Genomic DNA, 14659 nt, shown 5'->3' with positions numbered 1-14659 from the left:
TTCCTTACTGCAGATAAAACTACAGTATATTTGGATCCCTATAGAAAAATTCTGATTAAACGGCAACCACTTGTAACTTTTTTCTAGATCTCTACAAATTCGTTTTCTCTGAGTGCGTCCTCAGAAACAGTACGAAAGCATACATTTTGCAGACATTCTCAGTAGCTTAGGGGCTGGAGGATCTTCTGTCTCTGGAGAGAGGAGTATTTTCAGAACCTTTCTTTGTACATGTGGACTTTCAGTCAGAAGGTCTGAAGTCTCAGTCTGTCACTGCCTACAGGTCTGAGAGGTTGGCATGTAACTTAGCCTCTCCGTCTTGTGAAGAAGGGAGTGGAAAGCATCTATGTGACAGGGCTACTAAGAGGATTCAGCGGGATGGTATATGTTATTTTAGAGCGGCCGCATCTCACTGAAATATAACGTGAGCCACATCCGTAATTACATTGTTTTCAGGTAGCCATATTCTAGTAAGTGAAAAAGGGGGGTGCCAGGAGGCTCAGTCGATTCAGTGTCCGACTTTGGCTCAGGTCATGATCTCGCGGTTCATGAGTTCGAGCCCCACACTGGGCTCTGCTGTCAGCGCAGAGCCCGCTCTGGATCCTCTGATCCCACCTCACCCTCACCCCTCCTCTGCAGATGGGCATGCTCTTTTTTTTCTCTTTCTCTCTCAATAAGAAACATTTTTTAAAATTTAAAAAGTAAAAAAGAAACCAGTGAAATGAATTTTAACAATATATGCATTTACCGTAATATGTCCAAAGTATCATTTCCACAGGTAATCAATACAAAAAAATATGGAAATGGCTTACATTCTTTAGTACTAAATCTTTGACATCCAGCATATATTTTACATGATAAAATTTCGATGAAGACTAGATAAATTTCAAGTGTATGACTAGTGGCCACCCAACTGGATAGCACAGGTACAGATGTGAGTTAGTCACATTAACTAGTTTTCATTTGGCAGGCAAAGCAGAAAGGATCTAATCTAAGCTGGTAAAATGGTTGCTTCAGATTCTGGGAACTTCACGATTTTTTCTAAAATAGGCATCATCTCCTTTGGTATGTTGAATTAAAAAAAAAAGCAATACTGAACGTATACAGTAAAAGTCTCCCTACACCATTTCAAAACTAAACAATACTATTAGCAACTACAGATTACATTTGGGGAAGTGAGCTTCATGATACTATTGGAAAATCACCAATTCTCTTACTGCTCCCTAGGTTTTTAACTTTGGTGACCTCTAGATTCTGCCTCTCTGGTTTGCTTACCATTTTCACGTGGAAGAGATTTCTTTTCCAGCTTTGTAAGTCTGTTAAGGAACAGCACGGGCTTTGCTTTACACCCTACGAAATACAGGCTACCTGAACATTACTTTTTATATACTTTTGAATATATACTTACCCATTTTGGGTCTTTCCAGTGATCCCTTTTCAGTGGCTGAGTCAAGAAACTGGTAGCCAGAACTACTATTTTGACTGGCTGGTGTTTCAGTCAAATGATGCCATGCTGGGTCGCCTGGGTGGCTCGGTCGGTTGAGCATCTATCTGCCTCTTGATTTCAACTCAGGTCATAGTTTCATGGTTTGTGGGTTCGAGTCCTGCATCAGGCTCTGGAAGCCTGGTTGGGATTCTCTTTCTCTCTACATAAATAAACAAAAAAATGATACCATGCTTGTACTTGGTACTGGTCATCAGAATTCTCACCTTGGAAACCCAGTCTGTTTTCCAATCAATGGACTGTTTCCTTTATGAATTCAGCCTTATTTCTAACCAACAAAGCCAGGACCACATGACTGCTTTGTACCTTGTGAGCTCGGTCAAAAAGACATTGGTGAGATAGGCAGGGGGGCACGTGGGCACGCAGGTGAGAAAGCGCTTCCCGAAGGCGGCGCTGTGCGTGGCTGGTGATATTCCCTGAGAATGCTAATCCCCTGGAAAATTAAATGGGAAAACAGACTCGTAGTACCGTAGACGTAAACAAAAGACAGAACTTGGCGAACCCAAATGTGTCCACAAGCAGGCTGAGAGTTTTGCAGAGTAATGAGAAAACAAAGCTAGAGGTGTTGCTAAGGTGTCCCTGCCCCTTAAAACTGCAGTGACGTGTTCCCCCGCCTGGACCGACCCCGGGAGGGTGAGGGGCTGCAGGTCCGCGGCCCCCACCGCACCACAACACGGGAGCCCTCCACACCATTAGGAGTGCAGGAACCAGGGCTGTGCCGACAGGTGAGTCGTGCACTACCTATAGGAGAGCTTGTTCTCCCGGTGTTTTCCGTCTACCGGGGAGAGCTTCTTCCTGCCGCGCACAGGGCACAAAGAAGACCGCATTCCACGCCCAAGGGCCTTCCGAGCGGAGGTCGGAAGGCAGCGGCCTCGCGGGAGCAAAGACCTCCGAGCGTCCCCACCCGACTCCGCGCTACTCCCACCGCGCAGGCGCGGGAAGGGGTGGGGCCGCCCGGGAGGAGGCGGGAGGCGATTCGCTGGATTCGTCTCGCGTCAACGGGTCACGTGACCATCGCGCCAGCCGAGCGGAGTTCGCAAGCTTTGCCGGGGGCGGGCGCCAGCCACTCCAGCGGCTGCGAGCTCTGTGCGAGGTGTTCCTGCCACGGCCTCCCGCGTCCGCCACGGGGATTGGGCGCTCCCATCCGGTAAGTGTGAGGGAAGTGGGTACGCGGGGGCCGCTCCCCGACGGCTGCCGGACGGCGGCGGGGGGTCAGGGTGGCTGCGACCGGGGCGTTGCGGGGGCCTTGGCGGGGGAGGCAGGGCCGGCGGGCGAGGGGCTGCCCCATTGGCTGGGTCGGTTTTGGCGCGCTCCGCCGTCCGCGCGCCCTATTGGTTGGCGGACGCGTCCCGGACGCGTGCGCCGCGGCGGGAGCTCCGGGTCAGGCCGCCGAGTTGCGGGTCCCCGGCTTCCAGTAGGGCCCCTGGTTGCGCCGCCGTTGGACAGGCGGTGCCGTGAGAGATCCGACTTGCGCGTGCCCGGCTGTCGGGCCAGGCGGAACCCCCACCCTCTGCGGCTCCCTGGCCGGGATCCGAGGGGTCCGCAGCCTGGGCTCCCGGGGGGAGGTCTCTGGACCCTGCGATCCCGGTTTGGTAACCCTGGTGTCTCGGGTCGGTCAGCGTTTCCCACGCCGGAGAGGTAAGGGTGCAGGGTGCTGACCACAGTTTGATAAACACGCGAAAGATTGCACTTGGTCAGTGACCCTCCCCTGTTTTAACCCTGACTCTTACTGAAGCACATTTTACATCGCAGTTTAGGAGCCAAACAAGGACATTAGACGTTTCACGAGGCACTACTTAGGACCTCACACGCTGTGCACTCTGATATCTTCTCGTCTCTTTTGTCCTGTTGTTAACAATGTTCATGACCTAGTGAATGATTCAGGGATCCCAGGCACTTTGAAAATAAACATTGCTCAGGGTAGTGGGTCCCCGCCCGCATTGGCTCAACCTGAAATAGGATAGAAAATAGCATCATACAGTTGGGGACTGTGTGTGTGCTGGGGAACAGGAGGTGTGTCATTGTCAAAGTTTGAAAGCCACTGCACTGAGTAAAGGCATGCACCACAGAAGTCAGGGAGATCTATTTGGCTGGTATAGACATGTATCAGGGAGATCTATTTGGCAGGTATAGACCTATCCAGGACCTTGGAAGGTTGGATTTGGAGTGAGTTCTGGCCCTGTGGTCTGGTTAACCACATTGCGTAATCCCTTTATCTTCTCCCTCTTTCTTCCCTCAATGTCTCACTCAGTTCACGGTGGTGGTTAAACATTCCCTACAGATGTAATTATATAATCTCATTTGATTGGATATTAAATCCCTACTAACTGCTGGTTACCAGAGCCAATTTTATTACAGCTTAAAGCTGCCTTTGAAACAGCAAAGTTAGAATGCTATTCTTTTTTTTTTTTTTAAGTTTATTTCTTTTGAGAGAGACCCGAGACAGAGCGAGTTACGGGAGGGGGAGAGAGAGAATCCCAAACAGGCTCTGCGGGGGCGGCACAAAACCATAAGATCCTGACCTGAGCCCAAACCAAGAGTTTGGATGCTTAACCCACTGAGCCACCCCGGGGGCCCCTAGAATGCTCTTCTTAAGGATGGACCTGAGCATACCCAAGTACCTGGTGACCGTATTTGCTTCTCTTGGTGACCATTTCTCAGATCTTTTCTGTATTTAATCCAGGACAGAATAGTGTTTTGTAAAACTGTTTAGAATACATAATTTTCCTTTTGTAACAAGATGTTTCCAACCAGAATTATTTGTGTGTATAATAACAGATACTAAGAGTCACTAACTTTAGACACTTTTGTCATCGATAGGGCTGAGTTTGGGTACCGTGAGATGAGATAGTTCCACCATACAGTGGTAGGATTTCTATGGTCGTTAAGTATTTTCAACAACAAAAATCTGCACTCCACCTTCAGGTGCAAACCATTTTCTGCTTATGAATTACTAATCTTTTTTGCTTCACCAGGTGTATCATGAATCCCAATATGAAGCAGAAACATGAAGAAATCAAAGAGAACATAAAGGTATGTGATAGGATCACTTTTGTTTTAGAAAGCATGTGGTTAGAAGTAGTTTGACATAAGTTTAAAAAATTTTTTTTAAGTTTGTTTATCTTGAGAGAGACAGAGAGCACCAGCAGGGGAGGGGCAGAGACAGAGAGAGAGAGAATCCCAAGCACAGTCAGTGCAGAGCCTGACATGTGACTCGGACTCACAAAACCATGAGATCATGACCGAGCCGAAATCAAAAGTTGGGGATGCTTAATAGACACCACGCAGGCACTCCTAGTTTGACATAATTTAACAAAATTTAACCTGGCTCTAATTTCTATAAACTTTGAAGTATCGAACTTTTAGCCAGAGGGCAGGTAACAGAGAACCTTGAAAAAATTAATTATGGTGAAAAGCAAGTTTTATGATCCATGAATGTGCTATGTTTTTTCCATTTATTGAGGTTATCTTTAAATTTCTTTCAATACTGTTTTGTAATTTTCAGAGTATTGAGTTTTATGCTCCTTTTGTTTAATTTTTTGACTAAGTATTAATGCTGTTGTAGATAGAATTGTTTCTTGCATTAAATTTTCTGTGTGCTCATTGTTAGTGTATAGAAAACAGGTGATTTTTATATTTTGAATTTGATGTGTCCTGCAGCCTTGCTGAAATTGTTTATTAGATTTAGTAGTTTTTTAGTAGCTTCTTTAGGATTTTCCATAAGATTGTGTTGCTTTCTTTCCACTCCTACGTTTTCTGAAATGATTTTTATTAAAATCCTTTGTATCTTTGGAATTCGTGTCTTTGAGCACAGAGACACATCTTGCATTATATCGTACGTGTTTTCAGAGTACATTATACTCCTTACCATCTAACCTGCTTGTTTTGCTACACTTTTTGAATCCCCATATAATAGTGTCACTGGAAATCTTATCCCAAATATTTATTCTTATAACAATAAGAACAGAGTTTAATTTTGAATTTGTAATTTTGACTGACTTTGCTTTTAAGGTTCTAAATGAATTTACAACTTCACTAGGTTCTGCTGCACAACTTAGCTGCTGAGGATTCCTGAGAATGAGACATCTTCGGGAAATCTATCAGTTTGCAGATTCAAATTAAATAGAGTAAATAAAAGCTTTTCATAAGGGATAGCAGATGCTTGCTAATAGGTGGTTGACTTTGCCTTAGTGTCCTTACATTATTTTTCTTAATACTGTGCATTGATAATTTGTATAAAAATTTTTAAATACTCAGAGTCAATAGTATAATACTCTCAATTAACAGTTACCAGGATATTGCCAGTCTTGTTTCGTCTACATCCTCATTCACTCCTTGAGTCACCTAATTATTTTGAGGCAAATCCCAGATTTCAGCAGATCCTTCTATTTAAAGAGGAATCTAATGTTTACTAGCTAGAGTAAAACTATCTTGGATATAAAAGGATTAGAGTTCTGGTTGGTTCTGATTCAGCCTCCAAAACTGTGACCTTGGGTGAATTATTATTTTTATTTATTTATTTACTTTTTTAATGTTTATTTTTGAGACAATGCGAGAGACAGAGTGCAAGCGGAGGAGGGGCAGACAGAGGGAGACGCAATCTGAAACGGGCTCCAGGCTCTGAGCTGTCAGCACAGAGCTCGACTTGAGGCTCGAACTCATGAACCATGAGATCATGACCTCAGCGGAAGTCATTTGCTTAACGACTGAGCCGCTCAGGCAGCCCTTGGATAAATTATTTAGCATTGCAGCCTCTGTTTACATCTATGTAAAACAAGAAAGTTGGACTAAAACTAGATCTGTAAGGGGCACCAGGATGGCTCAGTGGTTGAGCGTCCGACTTTGGCTTAGGTCATGACCTCATGAGTTTGGGGTTTGAGCCCCTCATCACCTCATGAGTTTGGGGTTCATGGGTTTGAGCCCCACATCTGGCTCTGTGCTGAAAGCTCAGAGCCTGGAGCCTGCTTCGAATTCTGTGTCTCCCTCTCTCTCTGTCCCTCCTCTGCTCACGCTCTGTCCTTGTCTCTTAAATAAAACGTTAAAAAAATTTTTTTTAAATAAAAATAGATCTGTAAGAGTGAATTATGGTTGCTCATGGATTTCTTACCAATTGTATGCAAAATTCCCTGTGAGTAGTGCTTTTGTGTGTGTTTTTTTTCTTTTTGAGGGAGAGAGAGAGAAGGGTTCAGAGTCTTAAATTGTTTTATAAAAACATTATGGCCCATTAATGTAGAAGAATATTTTGGCTCTAAAGAATCTGTTATTCCAGTGTATAATCTGTATAAAGAAAATGACAATAGCAATATTACATCTTTGGGGCTGGATGCTTAAAGCTTACATGTATAAAAGTTAATCTTGAAAACTCATTTTTTTTCTGACAGTGATTTATCTGGCTTCTTTGGCCATTATAAATAGCAAGCATTTAAATAAATTAACACCTCCCATTCTTAAGGATCCCAAGTTAGGTTTTCTATTTGTCTGGGGGCTAGTGACTAATCTATAAAATGACATCTGCAATGTTGGTGTAATATTTGTTCTCAGAGTGGTTGGCATTTGTTCTTCGGTTAAACAGTGAGATAATGATCAGCGGTAGAAAGTTTACCGTGGGAAAGGCGAGCTCTTGCCATGTGAACTGCAGTATGGAATCGGTAACTTTCTCACGCTGCTTTGGTGTCATGTTCTTGCAGCCCTTGTTCGAGTGTGCACCTTTGTTTGCTAACCCATGGTGGCAGTATAACTAGTGATTTTTTGCAAAAACAGGGCTTTCAGGTCAGGAAATCTATGGGAATCTATTTCCATATTTTAAGGAAGGGTATATTTTTTTCAAAACTGGAGCATGGGCGTTTTACAGTACCCTGGCGCCTCCAGCACTGCCATTTTGGCCGTCTCTGGATGAACAGGCTTGAAGCAAAACTGCTTCTGCAGTCAGGTCCTCTTACGGGTGTATTTGGTTTTGTGTAAAGTACGTTCTTGAAAATTATATTCCTGGGGTGCGTGGGTGGCTCAGTCGGTTGAGCCTCTGACTTTGGCTCAGGTCGTGATCTCATGGTGTGGGAGTTTCAGTTTCAGCCCGCTCCCCATCCTGTGTCTCCCTCTCTCTCTGCCCCTCCCCCCCCTTTCAAAAAAATGAACATTTAAAAAAAAATTAAATTCCTTTGGTAAATACATACAAGTGTGTTAGGAAATGTTCACTATTTAACAGAAGTCTGAGATGAATCCTTTTGTTTAGGGAAAGAAGTATTTTGCGGTGTAAATAACTAATCTTTTTCCTCAATTTCCCTCTTCTGTGGGATTCTACCATAAATGCTAAGACGTCTGTGTGGCAGATCTTTTTAAGAGGGAATACAAGTACTCCTGTTGTACTGGAATTCATCACATATGGTTTGAAGTATTAGAGCTTAGAAATTTTGTTATATTTTTGTTCTAACTAGATGTGATTAGTTGACAAAATGACTGTAGTAACAGCATATATTGAAATGGAAGGAGGAATGCTACTCGTGTAGCAAACTCGTGTTTGGGTAGTATGAGCCATTCTTAGGATTTTTTCAAACTTTATTATAATTTTAGGGAGATAACACGTTTGCTAGGTGAATAAACCAATGTGTTGCTCATATGCAACATTATAAAATTATATAGAAGAACAGGGGTGCCTGGGTGACTCAGTCGGTTAAGCGTCTGACTTCACTTCAGCTCAGGTCATGATCTCACTGTTGGTGAGTTCGAGCCCCGCGTCGGGCTCTGTGCTGACAGCTCAGAGCCTGGAGCCTGCTTTGGGTTCTGTGTCTCTGCCCCTCCCCCTGCTCACACTCTGTCTTTCTCTCAAAAATAAATAAGCATTAGAAAGAAAAAACAATAAAATTATATAGCAGAACAAATACTAGTGTTCTTAGTGTTTCTTTTTTCCTAAATCATAGCAGGAATAAAAGAGCAACAACCCATATAGCAACTCAGTAACCAGATAATAAATTATGTTGACTTCTAGAATAGTCCTGTCCCAAGAAGGACTCTGAAGATGATTCAGCCTTCTGCAGCTGGAGCTCTCGTTGGAAGAGAAAATGAGGTATGTGTTACTGGGCTGGAATGGGGTTCTGATGAGCCTGCCTTTACAGAGACGTCTAAATCATTGAAACCAGAGTAACAATTGCATGTTTCTCACAGCAGTGGTTTGTGTAGTGATGGTTGAGTTTAGGAAGTTCAGAATTGGTATGAATAATTAGTAGGACTGGGATGGTGTAGTAAGTTCTGAGTAGCCAACAGGAGTAATGTTTGATGTTTTGGGAATAAAATGTTAGATTTTATCTATCAGGATAGAATCACTGATGAGGGCTTCTAGACTTTTGCAAGGTTGAAAATAACCTTTCTGTGGCACTCCGTTATTTAAACAATAAACATGATTTCAGCTAAGCCTTAGACCCAAGTCTAATCTAGTTGCTGCAAATAAGGTTTCTAAAATAACTATACATTTTCGTAGAGTTTTAAAATGTGTGATTTTTTAAAAGATCGAAAGATATAAAAAAGACAGATGAGCACTCTATTTTTAATACATACTGACAAAAACCAACTTTCATTCATTAAATCAAAATAAATGAGATTGATGTATGTATTTTCATTATAGTTGGTTAAAGACTTGTCCAAAAGGAAACATTGGAACGACCAGTTAACATCTAAGAATTCCAGCGCTGGAGTTGTCATTGTCCCAGAACATAGTGAAAATAAAGATTTTAGTGGAGTTACTCAGGAAGCATTTGATCTTATGGTTGCAGGTATGAAAATATGTATAACTTTTATCTTAAATTTCTTAATAAAGGTAAATATTTGTTGTACAGTTATGAATTCTGTACACAAGCTCTTAACCTGGAGACAGATATTTTACTCAAATGTTGTGGTAATTTAAAATTTCTTATGGTTGTAAATACACATACACTGTAAGTTTGGGCCGGCCTTACTGTCTGGTAAGATCCAGATGGGGATGGTAGTGATTAATTAAGGGTTAGAAAACTTGGAAATCTTTTCAGAAGAAAAGGGTGTAGAGAATGGATTTGAAGGGATTTGAGTATGTCAGAAAATGAGGGGAGCCAGCAGAAACACGGCGAAGAGAAGGAGCTGGTTGGATCTACTAATTGTTGAATGGCAGTGGAGATCAAAAGGAACCTAGCGATGCTTTATAAATCTTGTGGAAGGATTTGTTTAGTAGAAAAAAGTAGTGTTTTTTTTATAGCAGCATGTAACCTTGTCTTCAAGGTCTATATGTAAAACATTCATTTATTTTAGAAAACCCATCCTCTCAATATTGGAAAGAAGTGGCAGAGAAACGGAGGAAGGCTCTCTATGAAGCACTTAAGGAAAATGAGAAAGTATGTACCAAATAGAATTTGTGGCAGTTTTTAACATTCCAGGAGGATTTTCCTTCTATTGCTTCACATGTTTGGTTAGAGCGATATAAATTAGCTTTGATGGTGGCCTAAGAAAGGTTTAATTAGAAAGGATTTATGCGTCAGAATTGTGATACAAAAGCAGCTTCCTGTACCGAGAGCTGAAGGTGGTGGTGGTGTTAGCAGCCTTCATGCTACGTGTGTCTATCGGATATATACTTGGAGGCGTATGGTCTGGGTTTGTAGCATGGCAGGTGTATGGAATACTGAACTCTACTTATATCGTATAGCTTCATAAAGAGATTGAAGAGAAGGACAATGAAATTGCCCGCCTGAAAAAGGAAAATAAAGAATTGGCAGAAGTAGCAGAACACGTACAGTATATGGCAGAGGTAATAGAGGTAGGTATTTCAATGTTCTCCTGATGGAGAATCATTTGTTACAGTGGGACGCAGTAGTGTAATCAGTAAGGGTTTGGGCTCTGGAACCCGGTTTCCTGGATGTGAGTCTTAGCTCCCTGCCTAGCACAATAAAGTTTGTTAAATCAGGTAAGTTATTTTTCTAGTTAGGCCTTCATTTTCCTCATTTGTAAAATGGGATAATAGTGGGTGCTATATGCTTGGTATGAAAATAATGAGTTAACAACGATGAAAGTTCAGAGAAGTCCTTGCCCGTAATAAGAGCCCAGTGATTGCAGATAATTCTCATGAAGCAACAGAACGGCTATTTTCTTGTAGAAATATAAAGAGATTTATTTACATGTGAAAAATTTATGGAAAATTTTTCTATTTTACAGTTCAAAGTTTTAAACTGGTTTTAATTTAACTTTAATGCCAGTGTGACATTACAGTCACATATAAAACTGTTAATTGGTGCACTGAATGAGTTTGGTGGGCATATCTGACTTTTCAATTTGGAAGAAACTAATGTGTTTATAAGAATTAGCCTGCGGGGCACCTGGCTGGCTGTCGGTAGAGCATACATGACTCTTGATCTTGGGGTCATGAGTTCAAGCCCTACATTGGGTGTAGAGGTTACTTAAAAAAAAAAAAAAAAAAAAAGACTTAGGTTGATAATTGTTATTTTACAGTCTTGAGCTAAAAAAAGGTCTTGGGGAGCCTGGGTGGCTCAGTCGGTTAAGCATTCGACTTTGGCTCAGGTCACGATCTCACGGCTTGTGGGCTGATGCCCCGCATCAGGCTCTGTGCTGACAGCTCAGAGCCGGGAGCCTGCTTCTGATTCTGTGTTTCCCTCTCTCTGCCCCTCCCCTGCTCATGCTCGCTCGTGCTCCCTCGCTTGCTCTAGCTCTCTCTCTCTCTCTCTCAAAAATAAACAAAAAAAAATAGGTCTCAAACTTACTTGTGTTTGCAAAAAATCATCTTGCTGGTAGGAAGAAAGTTTTTGAAATAAAAGCTTTTCTTGTACCGAATTGCTTACATTTTAAAGCCATGACAGAATTAATGTTTTAAGTTTTCATTTGGAAGTACTGAAATAGCTCACTCTTTTTTTGTAATAGCTTTCTTAACTGCCATTGGTTCACAGCAGACTGGAAATTTAAAAACCTGGTCCTTCACCATAAGTAGCTTGAGAAGTGATTGGAGTCACACTGTGAAAGCATGCCAGTGCTTTAAAAAAAAAAATGAGCCAATTCGGGGCACCTGGGATGGCTCAGTCAGTTAAACATCTGACTTGATTTTGGCTCAGGTCATGATCTTGTGGTTTGTGGATTTGAACCCCTTGTTGGGCTCTGTGCTGACAGTGTGGAGCCTGCTTGGTTTTCTCTCTCCCTCTCTCTCTGCCTCTGCTCGCTCGCTCTCTCTCTCAAAAAAAGTAAACTTGAAAAAAATGAGCAAATATTAAGTGCTGCGACTTTAATGAAATATGGTTTAGCATAGTAGAGGTTTTGATACAACATTTGATTGATTGTAGGTGACTTCAATGGGGAAGCATTATGAAAAGGACCTCATTAGAACATTGAGGGTAAATTATATCAGCACACTGCTAGTGGACTTGACTTGGGCTTTTAAGTATTTACAATAAGTTGTTCGTTTATCCTTTTAAAAGAGACTGCATGATGGACCTCTGGATAACTTCGAATCACCAAATAGTCAGGAATTTGATTCTGAAGAGGAAACTGGTGAGGACTCTGAAGTGGAAGATCCAGAAATGGGTACATGTGCTGAAGGAGTTGTATCTTCCTCTACAGATGCAAAACCACTTATGTGAAATTCTCTACTATTTGACTCTCGAGAAATATACTGCCAAAGTTTGCCTCCGCTATAGTTCTTTGTAGCAGAACCAACAAATGTATAATGCAAAGTTGGAATCGAAGTTCCTTGTTTGAATCCTGGGACCCTGTTGTATTAAAATACAAATACTATGTATTTTTAATCTACGATGTTTTATGTAAATAGCATTTTCTCAGATGTCAGACACCACTTGTGTATATGATAAATAAACTTCAGTCTCGTGTTGAGTGTCGTGTGTACCTTGGAAGAATGAAGTATAAGCCGTCTTTGTAGAACATGTGTCCATTTCTGTGGTTTTTATGTTTTCTGTTCCTCTGCTATCTTGAGGGAAACAAGGAGAAAATGAATTTGTCCCTCTTAATACTGAGATAGTTGAGGTTTTTACTCCCAAATTTGGTTGTACCTCAAGCTCATTGTAGGGACTGCTGGTTTCCAGATGTTCTTACTGGGTACTTTTGATCATTGAGTAGGAGACTTTAGTATCAAAAGCTCCCCTCCCCACATAGATCAGATCAGCCAGGTAAAGGCTCAATTGCCTGGTATAATCAGACTCTTCTCAGAAGCTTAAAATGGTGATGATCGTGACCATCTTTTGGGGGTTGAAAGGCAGGTGAAATTGCACGTAAGAGATGCAGGGGGACAAAAGGTAAAAGTTCTGAAACTTTCTCTTCACACATTTCACATATGGGATAGTATGGAGTATATATTGAGGAATAAGAGATTTCCCATAGGTGTTTTGAATGAAGAAAAGGACAAAGGGAATTGTTTCTAAAGCGTATAGCACTGGGATAGAATGTGTTCTGTGAGAAGCATACACATACCTTCGTGTAGACTGGCAATAAAGAGCACGGTCAAGCCTTAAAGGACTATTTGCGCTAAGTTATTTATCCATATAAAACGATTTTTTTTTACATTTTTAATGTTTATTTTTGAGAGAGAAACAGCATGAGCAGGGGAGAGGCAGAGAGAGCGAGGGAGACAAAGAATCTGAAGCAGGCTCCAGGCTCTGAGCGGTCAGCACAGGGCCTGATGTGGGGCTCAATCTCACAAACCGACCTCACCACCTGAGCCAAAGTTGGACGCTCAACTGACAGCCACCCAGGCTCACCTAATGTTCTTATCTCTTACGTTGAGATGAAGTCTGCCTCAGTGTTATTTGAGGATTAAAACCTTTACTACAGTGTCTGAACTAAATGCTTTAAGAATGGAAGTGATTATTGGGGCCCCTGGGTGGCTCAGTTGGTTCAGTATCCGACTTTGGCTCAGGTTATGATCTCCCGGTTTGTGAGTTTGAGCCCCGCATCTGGCTCTGTGCTGTCAACTCAGAGCCTGGAGCCTGCTTCAGATTCTATGCCTCCCTCTCTGCCCCTTCTCTGCACTCTATTTTTGAGAGTGATAAACTTCAAAAAAAAAAAAAAAAGAAGAAGAAGAAGTGATTATTAATCTACAGCAACACTGTCCAGGAAACTTTCTGAGATGTTAGAAATATCTTTGCTGTCCAGTGTGATGACTAGTTAGCCATATGTGGCTGTTGAGGACTTGAGATGGGGCTAGTGGGAGTGAGGAACTGCATTTGTTTTTAAATGGCTGCATGAGGCCGGTGGCTACTGTGTTAGTGCAACTCTGTTTTAGGGATGGGCCACTAGCCCAAAGATGGAATTAAAGACACGCGGGGCGCCTGGGTGGTTCAGTCAGTTAAGCATCCGACTCTTGATTTTCAGCGCAGGTCATGATCTCAGTTTGTGGGTTTGAGCCCCACGTAGGGCTTCACGCTGACAGTGTGGAGCCTGCTTGGGATTCTTCTCTCTCTGCCCCTCCCCAACTCATGCAATCATGCTTTGTCTCAAAACAAAAAAGTCACCGTAGGCATAAACAACATGGACAGATCTCCAGGACGTTGAGTGAAAGAAACAAGAGTACCTGCTGTATGCTTCCATTTAAATACAACCAGAATCTTGATAGAAAGCAAATCAGTTGCCTAAGGACCTTGAGGTGGTTTTGAGGATGGATTTCAAGAGGAAACTTGGGGTGATAGATTTTTAAGCCTAGCAGTTGGAAACTAGTTGACAGAGAATTTGGAAGAATTACCTTTAGATGATGAGTCATTTTCCTTTTCTTTTTTTCTTAATGTTTATTTTTGAGAGCGAGAGAGTGTGAGTGGGGGAGGGACAGAGAGAGGGAGACACAGAATTTGAAGCAGACTCCAGGCTGTCAGCACAGAGCCCAACGCGGGGCTTGAACTCACTGTGAGATCATGATCTGAGCCGAAGTTGGACACTTAACTGAGCCACCCAGGCGCCCCAGGTCTGATTTTCAATTAGGTATCTAAAGTCAGAACACCTCAGTGAAATGCCTTGAAGATAGAGTCAGAGGTCCATCACATCTGGCAAGTTAGAGTAACTTCTTTGACGTTGGCTTAAAAAAATTAAGGAGAGCTTCTGTAAGGATATCAATAGGTTAAGAATCTGTTGGAAAACCGTTAACGTGGAAAGCCTGGATTAGACTGAACTAATTTGTCAATATATTCTGTACAGTTA

At 42.2% G+C, this 14659-nt stretch overlaps 1 protein-coding gene and 1 long non-coding RNA gene across 3 annotated transcripts in view; one reads left to right on the top strand and one right to left on the bottom strand.

Moving 5' to 3' along the window:
* LOC123607938 overlaps positions 1-2468 on the bottom strand; it is a 47719-nt gene extending 45251 nt beyond the window's left edge. Inside the window, exons 1-2 of the long non-coding RNA XR_006716993.1 lie at positions 2243-2468; positions 1406-1643 (exon numbers count right to left, since the gene is read on the bottom strand). This is a non-coding gene — a long non-coding RNA (uncharacterized LOC123607938). The remainder of the gene's footprint in view (positions 1-1405; positions 1644-2242) is intronic.
* Positions 2469-2515: 47 nt separating this feature from the next.
* Positions 2516-12349, top strand: GMNN (geminin DNA replication inhibitor). 2 transcript variants are annotated; one of them, XM_045497215.1, is made up of 7 exons: positions 2516-2648; positions 4477-4534; positions 8484-8561; positions 9117-9264; positions 9773-9855; positions 10164-10274; positions 11938-12349. In XM_045497215.1, the coding sequence occupies exons 2-7, from the start codon at positions 4484-4486 to the stop codon at positions 12097-12099; spliced, it is 633 nt and encodes a 210-aa protein (XP_045353171.1). In that variant the 5' UTR covers positions 2516-2648; positions 4477-4483; the 3' UTR covers positions 12100-12349. The 2 variants fall into 2 exon arrangements, with proteins under 2 accessions (XP_045353171.1, XP_045353172.1); XM_045497216.1 differs by lacking the exon at positions 2516-2648 and adding an exon at positions 2951-3139.
* The last annotated feature ends 2310 nt before the right edge of the window (positions 12350-14659 follow it).

Source organism: Leopardus geoffroyi, chromosome B2 (assembly GCF_018350155.1).
Source record: "Leopardus geoffroyi isolate Oge1 chromosome B2, O.geoffroyi_Oge1_pat1.0, whole genome shotgun sequence".
Lineage (NCBI taxonomy): Eukaryota > Metazoa > Chordata > Mammalia > Carnivora > Felidae > Leopardus > Leopardus geoffroyi.
This window is presented reverse-complemented; position numbering and strand designations above follow the sequence as displayed.

Coding starts and splice junctions, on each gene's coding strand:
- GMNN (XM_045497215.1), top strand. CDS start 4,484: ATGAATCCCAATATGAAGCAGAAACATGAAGAAATCAAAGAGAACATA. Junction 9,265..9,772: donor ATTTGATCTTATGGTTGCAG/GTATGAAAATAT, acceptor CATTTATTTTAG/AAAACCCATCCTCTCAATAT. Junction 9,856..10,163: donor CACTTAAGGAAAATGAGAAA/GTATGTACCAAA, acceptor TATATCGTATAG/CTTCATAAAGAGATTGAAGA.